Genomic DNA, 16,944 nt, shown 5'->3' on the forward strand with positions numbered 1-16,944 from the left:
TTTTTTTTTTCAGTTTGGATGCCTACAACTTTTAAATTTTGATAATGAAATCCAGCTTATCAGTTTTTTCTTTTTGTTAGTGATTTTTCTTTCTAAACAGTCTTGGCCTAAAGTCATGAAAATATTCTTCTCTTTTCATGTAGACATTTCTTTTGTTTAGGTCTATAGCCCACCTGAAATTAACTTTTTGTATGTGGTGTAATGGTAGGGGTTGAAGTTCTTTTTTTTTCCTTAGAGATACCCAGTTCTAACACCATTTGTTAAAAATACTTTTCTTTTTCCATTTAATTGTCTTGGCACTCTTGTTGAAAATTTATCTAGAGCATTCTCTTCTGTTAATCTGTTTGTCTTCTGCCATATTCTCTTGATGACTGTACCTTCAAACAGGTCATCTTGAGGTCAGGTAGTGTGTGTTCTCCAGCATTGATCTTTTTCAGGACTGTTTCAGCTTAGTCTAGGTGTGTTGTTTGCAGTTCTATGTAAATTTTAGAATCAGTTTGTCAATTTCTATAAGATTTGATGAAGATTACATTGAATTTATGAATCATTTTGGCAAGAAGTGACATCTTAACACTGAATCTTTCTATCCATAAATTAAACAATACCCATTTATTTAGTTTCTTAAATGTCTCTCAGCAGTGTTTTATAGTTTTCAGTATAGAGGTCTTGCACATCTTTTGTTAAATTTATCCTTAAGAATTTTGTGTATTTGGATGCTCTTATAAGTGGTATTTTTATTTATTTATTTATTTATTTATTTATTTATTTATTTCTAAGTTTGTTTGAGAAAGAGGCAGAGAGAGAGTGGGGGAGTGGCAGGGGGAGAGAGAATTCCAAGCATGCCCCACGCTCAGCTCAGAGCCTGACACAGGGCTTGATCTCATGAGACCATGGCCTGAGCCGAAATCGAGAGTTGGATGTTTAACTGACTGATCCATCATGTGTCCTGTAAGGGGTATTTTAAAAATTTTGTTTTCCAGTTGTTCATTGTTAGTATGTGGAAATACAGTTGACTTTTGTATATTGACTGTGTATCTTGTGAGAATGCTTAATTTACTTATTGGTTCTATGAATTTGACTATTTAAAATTTTTTTTTTTTTCCAACGTTTTCTTATTTATTTTTGGGACAGAGAGAGACAGAGCATGAACGGGGGAGGGGCAGAGAGAGAGGGAGACACAGAATCGGAAACAGGCTCCAGGCTCCGAGCCATCAGCCCAGAGCCCGACGCGGGGCTCGAACTCACGGACCGCGAGATCGTGACCTGGCTGAAGTCGGACGCTTAACCGACTGCGCCACCCAGGCGCCCCGAATTTGACTATTTTAGAGAACTTATATAAGTTATGGAATCATGTAGTATTTGTCTTTCTGTGACTGGCTTATTTCACTTAGCATGATATCCTCAAGGTTCATTCATGTTGTCTCATATTGCTTAATTTCTTTCCTCTTTCTTTCTTTCTTTCTTTCTCTCTCTCTCTCTCTCTCTTTCTTTTTCTTTCTTTCTTCCTGTCTTCCTTCCTTCCTGTCTTCCTTCCTTCCTGTCTTCCTTCCTTCCTGTCTGTCTTCCTTCCTTCCTGTCTTCCTTCCTTCCTTCCTGTCTTCCTTCCTTCCTGTCTTCCTTTCTTCCTTCCTTCCTTCCTTCCTTCCTTCCTTCCTTCCTTTCTGTCTGTCTAAATACTCTATTGTATGTAAAGGGGTGCCTGGCTGTCTCAGTGGGTAGAGCGTATGGCTCTTGATCTTGGGGTTGTGAGTTCAAGTCCTACATGTGGTGTGCAGTTTACTTAAAAAAATTTAAAAAGATATTCCATTGTATATATATTACCACATTTTCTTTATCTGTTCATCTGTCAGTGGACATTTAGGTTGTTTCTACATCTTGGTTACTGTGAATAGTGCTTCAGTGAACATGGGGGTGCTAATATTTTTGCAAGATCCTGATTTCAGTTCTTTTGGATAAATACCCAGAAGTGTAATTGCTGGATCATATGGTAGTTCTGGTTTTTTTCTTGCCTTATTGAACTGACTAATTCCTTCAATTTGATGTTGAATTGAAGTGATAAAAGCAGACAGCCTTGCCTTACTCTTAATTTTAAGCATAAAGTGTTTAATCATTAAGTGTGGTGTTGGCAATAGGTTTTTGTAGACGTCCTTTATCAGATTGAGTTTTCTTCTATTTTGAGATTGTTGAGCGTTTTTATTTTGAATGGATGTTTAGTTCTGTCAGATACTTTTTGTATCTATAGAAATTATTATGGTATTATTCTTTATTCCATTAATACAATGAATTACATTGAATGATTTTCAGATGGTAAACCAGTCTTGCATTTTTTAATATGCTTTGGTTATGAATATCATTCTTATATATTCTGTATTTGATTTACTAATATTTTATTGAGTTGAGTCTGTGTTCATAAGGGTTATTAGTCTCTAAATCTGTATTCTGTTATTCTTAATGAATTGACCTTTGTCATTATGAAATATCCTTCTTTATCTCTAGTAATACTCTTTGTCTTGAGTATATTAATACCTCATCTGGTATTAATATAGTCACATCAACTTTCTTTTGCTTAGTATTGATTTGTCTTTTTTTCTTCAATTCATTTATTTATTTTTGAGAGAGTGTGAGTGAGCAAGGGGCAGAGAGAGAGGGAGAAAGAGAAGAGAAAGAGAATCCTATATAGGCTCTGCACTGTTAGCACAGAGCACGGGGTTTGAGCCCCGTGTCAGGCTCTGTGCTGACAGCTCAGAGCCTGGAGCCTGCTTTGGATTCTGTGTCTCCCTCTCTCTCTCTGTCCTTCCCCTGCTCGTACTCTGTCTCTCTCAAAAATAAACATTAAAAAAAAATTTTTTTTTAAATCCTCTTATCTTGGTTGTTTAGTATCTCTTTATCCTGTTTTCTTTTTGTGTCTCAGTTCCTTCCTTTTTTGGGGGGGGGGCTGGTTGGTATTTTTTAATATTCGTTTATATCTCCTTGGATTTTTTCTTTTTTATGTCTTTTTGTTTTATATTTTAGCTAATTTATTTATTTATTTAATATATGAAATTTATTGTCCAGTTGGTTTCCATACAACACCCAGTGCTCATCCCAAAAGGTGCCCTCCTCAATACCCATCACCCACCCTCCCCTCCTTCCAATACCCCATCAACCCTCAGTTTGTTCTCAGTGTTTAAGAGTCTCTTATGCTTTGGCTCTCTCCCACTCTAACCTCTTTTTTTTTTTTCTTCCCCTCCCCCGTGGGTTTCTGTTAAGCTTCTCAGGATCCACATAAGAGTAAAAACATATGGTATCTGTCTTTCTCTGTATGGCTTATTTCACTTAGCATCACACTCTCCAGTTCCATCCATGTTGCTACAAAGGGCCATATTTCATTCTTTCTCATTGCCACGTAGTACTCCATTGTGTATATAAACCACAATTTCTTTATCCATTCATCAGTTGATGGACATTTAGGCTTTTTCCAGAATTTGGCTATTGTTGAGAGTTATTTTAGCTCTTTTAAAGATAACAGTATTCATCTTTAATTTATCATGGTTTACTTTCAAAGAGTATCCTGCTTTATGAACAATGTAAGAACCTTATTACCACAGTATATATGCATTTACAGTTCTGCCTTTGTGTTCTTGTTTTATATAAACCCTACTTTAGCTTGCTATTATTTTTATTTTAAACCATAAAGTCTATATCATCTTTTAAAGAGATTTAAAGTATATCTGCCTGTACAGGCATACCTCAGAGATATTGCAGGTATGGTTCTAGATCACTGCAGTAAGGTGAATATTGCAATATGGCAAGTCAAATTAATTTTTGTTTCTTAGTGCATATAAAGTTGTTTATACTATAGGTTACTAAGTGTGCAGTAACACTGTGTACAAAAAACAATGTACAAATCTTAATTTAAAAAATGCTTTATTGCTAAAAAAAATGTTAACCATTGTCGGGGCTTTTAGTGAGTCATAATCTTTTTGCTGGTGCAGGGTTTTGCCTCAGTGCTGATGGCTGCTGACTGATCAGGGTGGTGATTATTGAAGGTTGGGATGGTTGTGGCAGTTTCTTAAAATAAGACAATGACATTTGCCACATTGATTGACTCTTCCTTTTATGAATGGGTTCTCTGTAGCATGTGATGTTTGATAACATCTTACTGACAGAACTTCTTTCAAAATTGGAGTCCATCCTCTCAAACCCTGACACTGCTTTATCAGCTAAATTTATGTAATACTCTCAATCCTTTGTTGTCATTTCAACAGTCTGTACAGCATCTTCACCACGAGTAGATTCCATCTCAAGAAACTACTTACTTTGCTCATTCATAAGAAGCACCTCCTCATCTGATAAAGTTTTATAGCAATTCAGCCACATCTTCAGGCTCCAGAGTTCACTGATCACAGATTACCATAACAAATATAACAATAATGTAAAAGTTTGAAATATTATGAGAATTACCAAAATATGACACAGAGACATGCAGCGAGCAAATGCTGTTGGGAAAATGGCACCAATAGACTTGCTCAACACAGGGTTGCCACCTGCAATTTATAAAAAATGCATTATCTGTCAGGTGCAGTAATGTGAAGTGCAATAAAACGAGGTATGCCTGCATATGTACATTTACATTTTTTACAAAGGTCCTTTGTATCTACTGACCTATTTACACATTTTGGTGTTCTTCATTTCTAGTTCTTGCAGAACTGGGTTTCTGTTTGGAATCCTTTCCCTTTGGCCTAAAGAATTTCTTTTAGCCTATTTTTATTGTGCAAGTATGCTGGAGTAATTTGTCTTTTGAAAATGTATTTATTTCCCTCTCCTCTTTGAAGGATACTTTTATTGGATATAGAATTTGAGGTTGGTCGTGTTTCTCTTTCAGCACTTTAAAGATAATGTTCCATTGTTTTCTGCCTTCCTTGTTTCTGATGAGAGAAGTCAGTCATTACTGTTACTGTTTTCATGCATATCATGTGTCCTTTTTCCTCTGAGTGCTTTTAAGATTTTCCCTTTGTTTTCAACATTTTGACCACAGTGTGTTTATATATGGTTTTCTTTGTACTGATTCTGCCTGGGGTTCTCTGACCTTGGATCTGTGGATTGATTTCATTTACCAGTTTGGGAAAATTCTTGGCTATTATCTTGTTAGTATTTTTGTCTTATTCTTTTTTCTGCTTCTGAGACTCTACTTATTTATGTTTAACTGTTTGCTATTGTCCTGTAGAGTTCTAATACTGGTATTTTTTTTTTTTTTCACTTTTTTCTCTATGTTTTGGTTTGAGTTTCTGTTGACCTCATTGTCCCCAAGTTCACTGATTCTTTCCTCTACTGTTTTCAGTCTGGTGATAAGCCCATCAAAATCATTCTTCATCTCTAATATCATAGTTTTCAATCCTAGAATCTTGGTTTTTTAGAAATATGGTTTCTGTACCTCTGCTGAAATTCTCTATCTTTCCATGAATGTTGTACATCTTTTCTACTAGATCCTTTAATATGTTCTTCAGTTATTTTAAGGGCCATGTCTGATAATATAAACATCTGGACCATTTCTGGATCTTCTGCTATTGGATTGTTTCCCCTCTTGTTAGCTGGTCACATTTTCTTGCTTTATCACATGTCACACACTCTTTAATTTAACGCCAGACATTGTATAAAAGGATAGTGGGGATTACAGTAGCAAGGGCAGCTGCTAGTGTAGGTGGGTTGAGTCAGTTCAGTCTGCAGCTGAACTGGGTCTGGGCTTTGTCGTTGCTTTATTTAGAATTAATTCACTACTGCTTTCAAGTTTTTAAGGATGGGATCAGAACTTTCCTTTTAGCAGGACTTGGGAGCTGGGTGTCTAGCGGGTTTGACTCAGTTCTGCTTTATTGTAAGCCTTTAGCAGGCCCCATGTAACTGTATCTTGGGGTGTAGTCAAGGGGGTTCTCTTTCAGTTCTCCCGCCCCTCTCCCCCAAATGTAGATGGCCACTGCTCTGGCTGAGCTTCTCTTTTTTGATATCTTTTGCCTTTTTTTGGTAATCCTTCTGAAATTAAATCTTTTTTTTTCCCCCCCCTCTCTCTAGCCACTGTAGTCTGCAGATCAAAGCTCTGGCCAAAATCCATGCCTTTGTTCAAGACACGTGAGTGTTGCCCACTCCCCAGAATTCTTTTATTTCAAGGAAAGATCTTTTCATTTTGCTCCTTCCTCTGAGCTCTTTATTTCATTTCAACAAACATTTAAAAACGTCTATTTTTTTTTAATCTTTTACTCTGCTGTGGTCTGTGAAGCATACCAGAGAAGTAGATGGCATGAACCTTGCCCTCAAAGACTTTATGTTTGTGTTTAGGCAGATAAGAGTACCCCAGGAAAAGGATACAGGAGGAATGTAGAGGGTGCATCAGAGGGTGTAGAGTGGCATAGTATGAGTAGAATGCCACACCAACAGTCCCCTGTTGAGGGGACATAGAATAAAGAGTGATCAAGAGAGGGGAGATAGGACTGGTCTAAGAAAACCATTCTTCTGGTAGGGGGTCAGCATAAGCTGATAAAGCTTTCTGGAGCATAGTGGCATCCTTTGGGATGGACTTAATGTGTATCAGCAGAGGAAAAGCCAGAACATGCTCAGAGAGGAGAGTGTGTGGGGAACTCTGGCATTCAGGGTGATCGGGAGGGTAGTCTTCCTTCCCTTTGTGGTGAGAAGGGGAGGTCATCCATTTTGTCTACATCTGATCCCCCTTCTTTAAGGGGCAGAGCCATGTGAGTGTTGTAAGCATTCTGGGCTAATGGCAGCATGGCCTCTGTGTGCACACACGTTTATTCATCTGGGCTTCCTCTCTTGGGAGTTCTGAGGGGTGCATGGGATGCACACTCCTTGTACCTCTTGGAGGTTTTAATCACTTGTTGGTTTTATTTTCCCAGAACCCTGAGTGAGCCTCGGCAGGCAGAGATCCGGAAAGAGTGCCTTCGACTTTGGGGGGTGAGCATCTCCCTAGCCCATTATTACTCCAGAGCAGGGAAGCTGTAGAGAAGAATGGATTGACCAACCCTGTCTACTTAGGGTTTCTCCTTACATGTAAACGTCTCCCTACCCTCACAGGGTTCCAGAGTTAGACGTCTTAGCATTGTCAGGAGTTACCTTTTTGGCCCTTTCACTGACATTGTGGTCCTGCAGTTGGGTCAAAAAGGACAAGGGTGGTGGGTGACCAGGCCTCATTTTGTTGCCAGGGCCCTATACAGCAACTCTCTGCCCACAGAGAGTCCCAGACAGAGGGAAGGGGCCTTTGTGGTGTGCAACCACAGGGCTTGAAGTGAGGTAGTGACCGGATTACCCACTCCCATCTCCTGCTTTCTAGCCCCCTTTGTTGGGGGCCATTGCCTCTTCCCCTGTCTGGACCTATCCCCTCGCCTGCATGTGCATACACACAGCTTTCATTGAAAATACATTTGCAAATCAAAGCTCTTTGCTGTCTCCTTTCAGATCCCAGACCAGGCTCGAGTTGCTCCTTCTTCCTCAGACCCCAAATCTAAGTTCTTTGAGCTAATCCAGGTGAGTTTGGTATCTGTTGAAAATAAAAAGTCAGAGAGGCCTAACTTCAGATGTGGAAGGTATCAGACCCGTGCCATCCTCCCTCCAGATGCCTGGCCTCCAGAGGGCTTGTGTAGGCACCTCCTGGATTCTGAGGGGCTGGGCTTCATTTAAATCTAGCCCAGATTATGGGGCCGTTGTGCTGGTTTTGTGAGGTCACGGACTGGAGAATGAGGTTCCAGATGACCTCAGAAGAGTAGCATGTGTACATATTTCTGAATGGGGTGGAGCGGTCACTTAACTGCTCTCAGACCAACTACTGATGAGTCCTCGCCTTCAGTTTTATTGAAGGGGTGGCTTTTATATTCTGGCGGCATTTCCTTATAGCTCCGGTAAATTGATCTGTACTCAGGGAGTTGGTGTTCTTTCCCTTCCCAGCCTCTTCTAATAGGTCCTAAAGGAACACTCCAAGCAGATGGAATTAGATCCCAGTTAGTGCATGGTTAGGGAGAGCAGGGGGGCATGTTTCAGAGAGCAAGTGCTTCCTGTCCCTCGCCTCTCCCAGCCTGCCCCCATCCCTCATACAGGCACCCATACTGAGCGCCTGTCCCTTCCCCCAACCCAGCCATGTTTTCTCTGACCCGGGGCTGCAGGGCACTGAGATTGACATCTTCAGCTATAAGCCCACGCTGCTCACCTCCAAAACCCTGGAGAAGATCCGCCCAGTGCTTGACTACCGCTGCATGGTGTCTGGCAGCGAGCAGAAGTTCCTCATCGGTCTGGGGGTAAGTCTGCTGCTGGCTTCCTCTCTACTGTCGGGGTGGTGGAACCTTGCTCTGTGTCTGTGGGAGTCTGGACAGCTGCCTGCCACCCTCGGTGCGTGTTCTCTTGGCACTAGGGAGCTGGGGCTTTGACCCCAGGGAAGGTATTTCTTAAAGCTTCACTTCCTTTCTGTGAGTTAGCCAAGTGTCATTCATCCATTCAGTTTTTCATTCATTCACATTTGCGTATTCATCTCTGTGCATTGTAAAGGGAACACTGCTTCTTTTCTTGTGATACTAAGCTTCCTAGGCTAACAGGATTGTCAGCAGGCTACTGTGGCTTGAATCCATGCAACCATTTCTTTGTAACACCACCCCCATCGGGTTCTGTGCTGACAGCCTGGAGCCTGCTTGGGATTCGCTCTCTCTGCCTCTCTCTTTCCCAAAACAAATAAATAAACTTAAAAAAAAAAAAAAAAAAAAAAAAAAAAAAAGTGCTCAGCCAACTGAGCCACCCAGGCCCAGGTGCTCCATAGGCTTGATCTTTTTTGAGGGTCACTAATCATGGACTTGGGCCTTTTTTTTTTTTCTTAATGTTTGTTTATTTTTGAGGGAGAGACAGAGCATGAGCAGGGGAGGGGCAGAGAGAGAAGGAGACACAGAATCTGAAGCAGGCTCTGAGCTGTCAGCACAGAGCCCGACACAGGGCTCGAACCCTTGAACCGAGAGACCATGGCTGAGCCAAAATTGGACACTTAACCAACTGAGCCACCCAGATACCCCTGGACTTAGGCCTTTTGAATGGTGCCCTGGGCCTGTTCCCTACCACCAGGACTGAGCCAGATCTCTGTCGCTGAAGTATAACACTAATCTCTCCTAGACATTTTCTTCTGACATTTCCCAGCCCCATCAGCTTATAACCGCCAACTGAAAGCTCTTTTGAGCGCTCACCCCTCAATCTCCATGCCTGCCTCATGAGGCCCTTTCTCTCTGCCTGTAGAAGTCCCAGATCTACACGTGGGACGGCCGCCAGTCAGACCGCTGGGTCAAGCTAGACCTGAAGACAGAGCTACCCCGGGATACTCTACTGTCTGTGGAGATCGTCCATGAACTGAAAGGGGAGGTCAGAGGTGGTTCTGCTCATGTGTTCTGGCCCTGCCAGCTAGGGAACTGGGGCACGGCTGAGCCTGGCCCTTTTCCCCCCAAGTTAACTGGGTCACATTGTGGTGCTTGACAGGGCCCAGAGCTGGGGGAAGGCTGTGAAATGATTCCTCCTCCTTGGGTAGTTGCTCGAAACAATGATACGTTTAGGTAGGAAGGATCACAGTCCCCATGTGTGCAAGAGGGAACCTCAGTCATCTCTGGGCATCCTGGGCCCTAGTGGGCCTGCTGGGTATTTTTTAGCTGCTGATTTTGTTTTTACCAGGGATGCCTTGAGCTTTGGCCATGACAGCCATACAGATGACTTTCAGAACAGTCAATGGGAACAGTGGACAAGATTGGGAAGCTAGGCCCCGAATGGAGCACCATGGCGGCAGCCTCACTGAGTTTGAGGTTCAGGGGTGCTCATCACCTAAAGCCTCAGATCTCTGGCTGCTCGGAAGTCTGGGCTGGTGTGGTGCTGAGAATGATCTGGGAGGGAGGCACAAGAAAGTTCTGTGTTTGGAGTCCTTCTCTTCCCCCGGTGATATATAGGTAGAACGGAGGCCAGCATGCCATGGTGGGCAGTGGGCCCCAGGCCGATGCTTGGCAGGATGGGCAGCGCACTTCTTCTTCTAGGGGAAGGCCCAGCGGAAGATTAGTGCCATCCACATCCTCGATGTCCTCGTGCTGAATGGCAGTGACGTGCGGGAGCAGCACTTTAACCAGCGGTTTGACCTGGGTCCTGGGGAGGGAGGGCAGGGTAGGCCAGGTCAGCTGTGCGGCAGCAGCCTCTGAGGCTTGGTCCCTCACCCAGGCCTTCTTGCCTAAGGCTGTCGTTAGTTTTCCTTCCCCACCCGTGGGCTGGTTCCAGGGCCAGGGTGAGGAATTAGTATCTGCACTGCAGAGTTTGCTGGGGCTTGGGGGCCTCCATTGCCACAGATACCAGCACACTCCGTTTGGCCACAGCTGTTCAGATCAGAAGTGATGTTTTGATTCAGGTTGAGCAAGAGGATAGGCTTATGGAGAGAGGGAGGGTCTCTGAAGAACATGTCTTGAGCATGGGTGGTCCCGTTTAAGTCTGTTCATCTGGATCCCACAGCGGCCCTTTTGCTTGTGGATGGATGACTGATCAGTTGTTAGAAGGGGGGTGGAGGACACAAAGGAGGGACCTCTCACACTGCCGTGATACTGATATGCCTAAGTTGGTTCTTCTGAGTGGGTGTGCTGTGGCATCAGTGGTTTGGGGTGAGTCGACATACACGATACAGATGACATCTGAAGTTCTAGTGGAGGGGACTGAGCACAACTCAAGGCACACTTCAGAAAAGCCTACCAACATGTAGCAAAACTGGATGTCCAAATCTACAGAGGGAGGGCGTGCACAAAGATGTTAGTGGAGAAGGGCAGGGTGGGCTTCCTCAGGCATAGGAGTGCTGCCTCTTGGAGCGGCTTTGCTCCACATTCAGAAGTGTTCCGTCTCTGGTGCCACGCAGATGCCCTGGGGGCAGGGGTGCTAGTGGAGGCGCCTTGGCTCACCTCTGAGAGACTGTGTTTGTGCTCTAGAATTCAGCTTGCTGAGAAATTTGTGAAAGCTGTTTCCAAGCCCAGTCGGCCTGACATGAATCCCATCAGGTGAGCATATGGTCTCCCTCCCAAACCCCCATTCCCCATTGCTTCTTTCTGGCCAGTGCCTGCTTCCCCATCCTGTGGAGGATGGGAGGGCTCAGTAGAGAGGACCAGGCAAAGTTGTGGTTAGAGATAAGACTACCCTTGGTGATTGTGAATTGGGGTGGGGTGCTGGGTAGGTGTGTCCTTCGCCCCAGAGTGTCTCCCCATCCCGCCTGTCATGGTGGGCCAGCCTCCACAGGAGATGCATTCCTAGGGGTTAAGGTGTCATTGAAGATGCACATGCTTCTCGGGGCACTGACACACCTTGCACATTCACACTCATTAGCATACCACCTGGCCTTTTCTTTTTTTTCAGGTGAGAAAAGGGTGCTAAGGGAATGGGAGTTTTTGAACAGGAAGAAGAGAGTGTTTGTTGCCATGTTAGATGGTGTGAAAGTTCCAGGCCCTGAGGTAGGAGAGGAGGATGAGGACAGTCAGGGAGCCCACATAGGGAGACCAGACTTTCCAGGCTGTGCCCGGGTCAGAGGTTATTACCTTTGGGGCTTGGAGACCCAGACTATATGACTGGAGACCGAGGTGTCTCTCTACACTTTTTATAAAATGTCCTGTCTGCCAGGTCCTGAGGGACACCTTCTGGGGACCCTCCCTGTGTTGCTTGTTGTCTAGTTGCTGGGTCCCTGGAGACCTTACCCAGCAGTTCCAAAGATGTGTTCAGAGGCCCCTAGAGGTGAAGGAACCCTGCACCCTGGGTAGAGGTCTCCCTACCCCCTATGGTAAAAGGCCCGTTAGGACTGTTTGGAAATAACTCTACTACAGGAAGCCCTAAAATCCATGGTGACCTACACAAGAGCCTGGACCTTGGTATTTGGGCCCCTGGTGACAGTGAAGATGACTTGGGTGTCTGCCAGATCTTCCTCTCTCCCCCTTCTTCAGTAACCATAGTTGTGCTCCTCAGTTGCCGTGGGGCAGGCCCAAGGGGGTGTTTGGTAGCTCTGAGCTAGGGCATCTGTGTTGGACAGCAGCACACGGGGCTGGAGGTCCTCATTCTGGTGGGTTGGGGTACTGGGGCCAGAAGAAGACAAGGACAGGCACAGCCTCCTGCCTCCAGCTGCTGCTGGGTAAGAATATCTGCGCCCCACACCCCAGAAAACCTTTGTCCTCTCTCTGTCCCTCTACACACAGGGTGAAGGAGGTGTACAGGTTGGAGGAGATGGAGAAGATTTTTGTCAGGTGAGTGACTCAGTCTTAGTGCAGGATCTGAGAGGAGAGTTGGGGTGGGGGTGCAGCAGCGTTCTCTTTTTGCAGAGGTGTGTCGTGGGGCAGGTGGTGAGTTGGTCCTGGCAGGCTGCCTTTAGCCCCCCTGCTGCAGCCAAGAGCCCCCCGGCTGAGAGCTGATTCAGCACCATCAGGAGGGGAGCAGGGCGGTGTGTGTCAGGCAGAAATACGGGCTCATTGATGCTGTAATAGTTACGATTGTCCCTGCGAGGGGCAGAGCAGCAAGCTGCTTGAAACACTATAAATCCCAGCTCCTGGTGCTGACAGAGAGATTGAGCCTGGAGGGGCAGGGGGGCATAACTGCTTCCTTGCATTAGTGGTGTGCAGGGTGCTCTCATCTGGGGGGTCTCATCCTGGGTTTGTGCCTGCTGCGGCCATGGGAGCTGGGCCAGGTCTCCGTGGTCTCGTGTTAACTCTTTAGTGGCCACAGTGATGCCTTTGGTGGGGGATCGAAGACCCAGTGGCACCTCTGGTCTCAGATCTTAACCTTACTTGTGTCACCCTTGAAACACCCCCCCCCCCCCCACCTGTCCCCCAAACGGCAGCAACAGAGCAGGGACATCTGTCACTTTCCTGACTCCATTGCTTAGAGTTTAGAGCCTGAGTCCTCCATCCAGCTCTGCACAGACTCCCTCGATGGGTAGCCTGGAGCAACTCACATCTCTGCCTCAGTTTCCATTTCTTATGTTGAACTGAGATAAAATGCTGTGGGTGGTGGGATTTTAATATTAGCCGGAGAATAATGTGAGGGCTCGCTCTCATGCACAAAACCACACTTGCTGTTTACTCACCTCGGGGAAATTAGGTTAGAAATGAAGATCATCAAGGGCTCCAGTGGCACCCCGAAGCTCAGCTACACAGGGCGGGATGACCGGCACTTTGTGCCCACTGGCCTCTACATCGTCAGGACGGTGAATGGTAGGTGATGGGTGATTGTTGCCTGTCCTCTTTCCTGCAGCCAGGGTGACTGGCCCAGACCCTGTCTGAGCCGGAGCTGAAGGCTGCCTACTAAGGTGCATGGCAGCCAGGCTGGCGTTTCTATGAGGTGTGGGGTTGGGGACTGTTTCCCGAGCCTCTTCTGTTCCTTGGTGGGTCCTGGGGGTCAGGTTGGGGCTGAGAGAGAGGAGCCCAGTTGGTTTGTGCACACACAGTGTCCTCATGCAGGTAAAGGGCCTTCTCTGGGGGTGGCAGCAAGTCAGGCTTGGCCATTTGTATCCTCTGTACAGTCCCTTTTCTTCAGTGCCTTCTGGCTAAAGAGCCTGCCCTCTGCCAGGGTCCCAGAGTTGTTGCCCTGGTGGCAGGTTGGCAGGACTGGGGTGGGGTTGTTGAGAAGTAATTATCTTAGTCGTCCTCCTTGAGCCCCTTTGGGCTGGTGATAAAGGCTGCATCCTCCTCACAGGCTGTTCTCTGCCTGCTTTTTGGGAGAGAGGGCAATGGAAGAACACAAGTGCAGAAAGGCACACCCCTATGTTGGTCTGTTCCTGTCCCGCATGAATATTTTGTGTCCTTTTCTGAGCTTTCCCTTCTTCCTTCTGTCAGAGCCATGGACTATGGGATTCAGCAAAAGCTTCAAGAGGAAGTTCTTCTACAATAAGAAAACCAAGATCTCTACCTTTGACCTCCCTGCAGACTCCATCGCCCCCTTTCAGTAAGTGGCCCTCCTCTGTGCCTGTCCTCTCCACAACCCCAGGTCCTCCTGCCAGGATGCCGGCCAGCCCTCTTGGGGCATACCCCAGGTCCTGAGAAAGATGGCTGCCCAAGCAGGGGCTCCCCTAGCATAGACTGGGCTCCTCCCAAGGGTGGGGCTATGCCCCCTCTAGGGCGTGGCCCCCAGTTCTGGATAGAAGCTCAGTGAGAAGCAAGTGACACCAAGACCTGCTGTGATGGCTGGGGGTCCTGGGTGGGAAGAGCCTCATCCAGGCAGGGCATCTGTCTGCCCCATGGAGCAGCCACTGCTTATGTGACCTTCTGACACTGGCCTGGTGGTGCAAACCTACCAAGGGCCTGCAGCCCTGCCCCTTGGGATTCAGGGGTCTTAGGTGTCTCTCATGAGCACCCAGAGTCCGTTTGCCAGACTGTTACAGTCATAGGTTTTGACAGCAGCCAGTAGCTCTAATGCGCCTATAATTAGCCACTGACACCAGTGTCTGTTGCTACACTAATACTGTTTTATTAGAACGGCACAGACAGATAAACCAGGAATATCAGTAATTCTAGGAATCTAGTTGGACACAATTAGCATCAGCATCTGTTTGTTGGAAAGGAGCTGGGGCCTACTGGGTACCTGTTGGCTGCTAGAGGGAAGACCCTCAACTGGAGTTAAATGACCCACCCCTTTAAGGATCAGTCCTCTAAGTCATGGTTGCCAGGGTTGGGGTGGTGATCTCTTGGTCCTGCTCCACCCGGGTACAGCCCTCTGACCTCCTTTCTCTTCCTTCTCCCCAGCATCTGCTACTATGGCAGGCTCTTCTGGGAGTGGGGGGATGGCATCCGTGTTCATGACTCCCAGAAGCCCCAGGACCCAGACAAGCTGTCCAAGGAAGATGTCCTCTCATTCATCCAGATGCACAGCGCCTGAGGGTGTGGGGATGCCCACCCCTGCTGAATGATCTGTCATTCTCTGAGTCAGGGCGCTCTGCCTGGGGCTCACAGTACTGGTTTTTTACCCCTTCTCGGAAAGGGACTGGGGAGCACAGTCACTGCAGCCTGACCATAAGGGGTGGGTGGTCTCCTCTCCATTCTCCCTGAAGAACTCAGTCGGGGGCCTTCTGAGGACTCTGACATTCCTTCTGGGACACCTTTTGGACTTCCCTCCCCAGAGACCTGCCTGGGAATTGTCTTCCCTGCCAGGAATCAGCCTGAAGGATGCTGCTCCTACAGGCGGGTTTGAGGTCAGGGCCGAGGGCATGTGTGGCCAGTGGAGGACGTGTCAGAGAACAGCAGGGCTTTGTTTCTGCCATTCTCTCTTGTATCCTGTAGACTCACTTTTCTGAGTTCCGTGCACTGCCCTGAGAGCGGCCATGCCCGTGCTCTGCCCAGCTTTTTATTGGGCCGACCCTGAGTGGGTGTAGGCCAGGGGCAGCTGCTGTACAAATCAAGGTTTTGTTTCTTTGAACTTGCTCTGTTTTGATGCCAAGTTGGAGATGATTTTATCTCCTCCCTGACCTCTGTCCTGGTCTTCCCTGGAGTTCGTCCCAGCCGGACCTCTGACAGTCCCGCAGGCCGGGAAGGGAGGCACGTGGGCCATACTTCCCTGCCACTGCATCGGGACACAGTGCTGTCTCGATAGCGGGCATGACTGCCTCCTGGGGTTGTAGAACCTTCCTGGGCCCCATTCCCTTTTGTTCTGAACCTTGGGCAGCTCTAGAAGAGGAAGCAGCCTTTAAAGACCTTTTTCTATGCCCCAGCAGCAGTGGCCCCCTGGCAACAGAGGTACCTCGGGTTGGGTCACACCCAGCCTTCTGGCAATCATGGCACCCCCCCCCCCATTTGCCACAGCCACCTTGCTACTCACCCCCTTTTTCTTCCCCAGTAGGAAGTACAGTCACTTTTGTTTGTCCTTTTGTGGTCACTCCATTTCCTCTGTCTTGGCAGAGGGGGAAGAAGGGAAGCTGGGCAGTAGCTTTGGGTGGGGGAGGGTACTTGTGGTTGTTTTTAATGGGAAATACCTCTCAGAGATGCTCTTATGGGCTCCCTAGAGCCCCATCCCAGTGCTAGGCTGGTTTCCATGGCGATAGGCCACAGAGACTCCCTGTGAGGTTGGAAATGACTCTACCTGGGGGTGGGGGGGGGGGGGGGGCGGTGTCGCCTAGCCAGCATCCAGCCCCTCCCTCCCCCCAGGTTGGTGGCAGCACGGCTGAGAAAGGTGTGTTTCCACCCCGTTCTGGGTATATCAGTGTGTCTTGCAGAATCTTGGATCATTAAAGATAAACATATTTTTAATGCCTGTGTGGCTCTGTGCTGGGGCTAGTGCTGTTTGTCCTTGGTGCTGTGTGGTCTGGGATTGGCTTGGATGAAACAGTTTGGGCTGGAGAAGGGGAGGAAGCTCTACTTAAGAAGCGGGGAGGAAAGCAGGTTTGTTTAATCAGAGCCTCTACAAGCTCCTGGGCCTCGTGGGCCCTGCTGCTAGAGAGGGGCCCCACCTAGGAAGAGTCCGGAAATTATGCAGCTCCTGTTGGAAGCAGGGACTGGAGAATGAAAGAACCTACTGCCCAGCAGGGCAGGGAGGCACCTTCCCCCTTACATAAATCACACGGCTCACCCCATGGTAGCACTGTGACAATCCAGGATCAGTTTGTGTGACTAAAATAACAGAGGTGTCAGACCAATTAGTGTCACTAGACGGGAGAGAGGGAGGGAGAGACGGTTGCACTGACCCCTGGCCAGCCTCCCCTCTGTTCTGCGCCTGCACCGGTGGGGGTGGGGGGGCGGTGCTTGGGGTGAGGTGTGCAGGTGCTGATGGTGCCTCCCTCTCGGCCCAGGGCTAGAGCTGCTCCACCAGCTCCACAGCTCTGGTGTTGGCCTCCTCTAGCCTGCTGTATTTTGGCTCCTTCCTTCACCCTGGCCCTGAGGGTCCTTGATGTCTCACACCCTGAGCTCCTAGGGCAACTCCACTTTCCTAACTGGTGTAGTCTCCAGGCCAAGCCCC

The 16,944-nt window shown here is 47.3% G+C and overlaps 1 protein-coding gene across 4 annotated transcripts in view; it reads left to right on the top strand.

The window, feature by feature from the left end:
* Positions 1-16,238, top strand: part of CMTR1 (cap methyltransferase 1) — a 50,835-nt gene extending 34,597 nt beyond the window's left edge. For 3 of the 4 annotated variants that reach the window (XM_060615381.3, XM_060615379.3, XM_060615378.3), the window contains 11 exons: positions 6,046-6,102; positions 6,882-6,939; positions 7,441-7,509; positions 8,142-8,273; positions 9,250-9,372; positions 10,029-10,120; positions 10,956-11,024; positions 12,204-12,251; positions 13,102-13,214; positions 13,836-13,944; positions 14,742-16,238. In XM_060615381.3, the coding sequence (XP_060471364.1) occupies positions 6,046-6,102; positions 6,882-6,939; positions 7,441-7,509; positions 8,142-8,273; positions 9,250-9,372; positions 10,029-10,120; positions 10,956-11,024; positions 12,204-12,251; positions 13,102-13,214; positions 13,836-13,944; positions 14,742-14,874 (1,003 nt within the window). In that variant the 3' untranslated portion in view covers positions 14,875-16,238. The remainder of the gene's footprint in view (positions 1-6,045; positions 6,103-6,881; positions 6,940-7,440; positions 7,510-8,141; positions 8,274-9,249; positions 9,373-10,028; positions 10,121-10,955; positions 11,025-12,203; positions 12,252-13,101; positions 13,215-13,835; positions 13,945-14,741) is intronic. The other variant, XM_060615380.3, reaches the window with a different exon arrangement.
* The last annotated feature ends 706 nt before the right edge of the window (positions 16,239-16,944 follow it).

Source organism: Panthera onca, chromosome B2, assembly GCF_046562875.1.
Source record: "Panthera onca isolate mPanOnc1 chromosome B2, mPanOnc1 haplotype 2, whole genome shotgun sequence".
In the NCBI taxonomy this organism is placed as follows: domain Eukaryota; kingdom Metazoa; phylum Chordata; class Mammalia; order Carnivora; family Felidae; genus Panthera; species Panthera onca.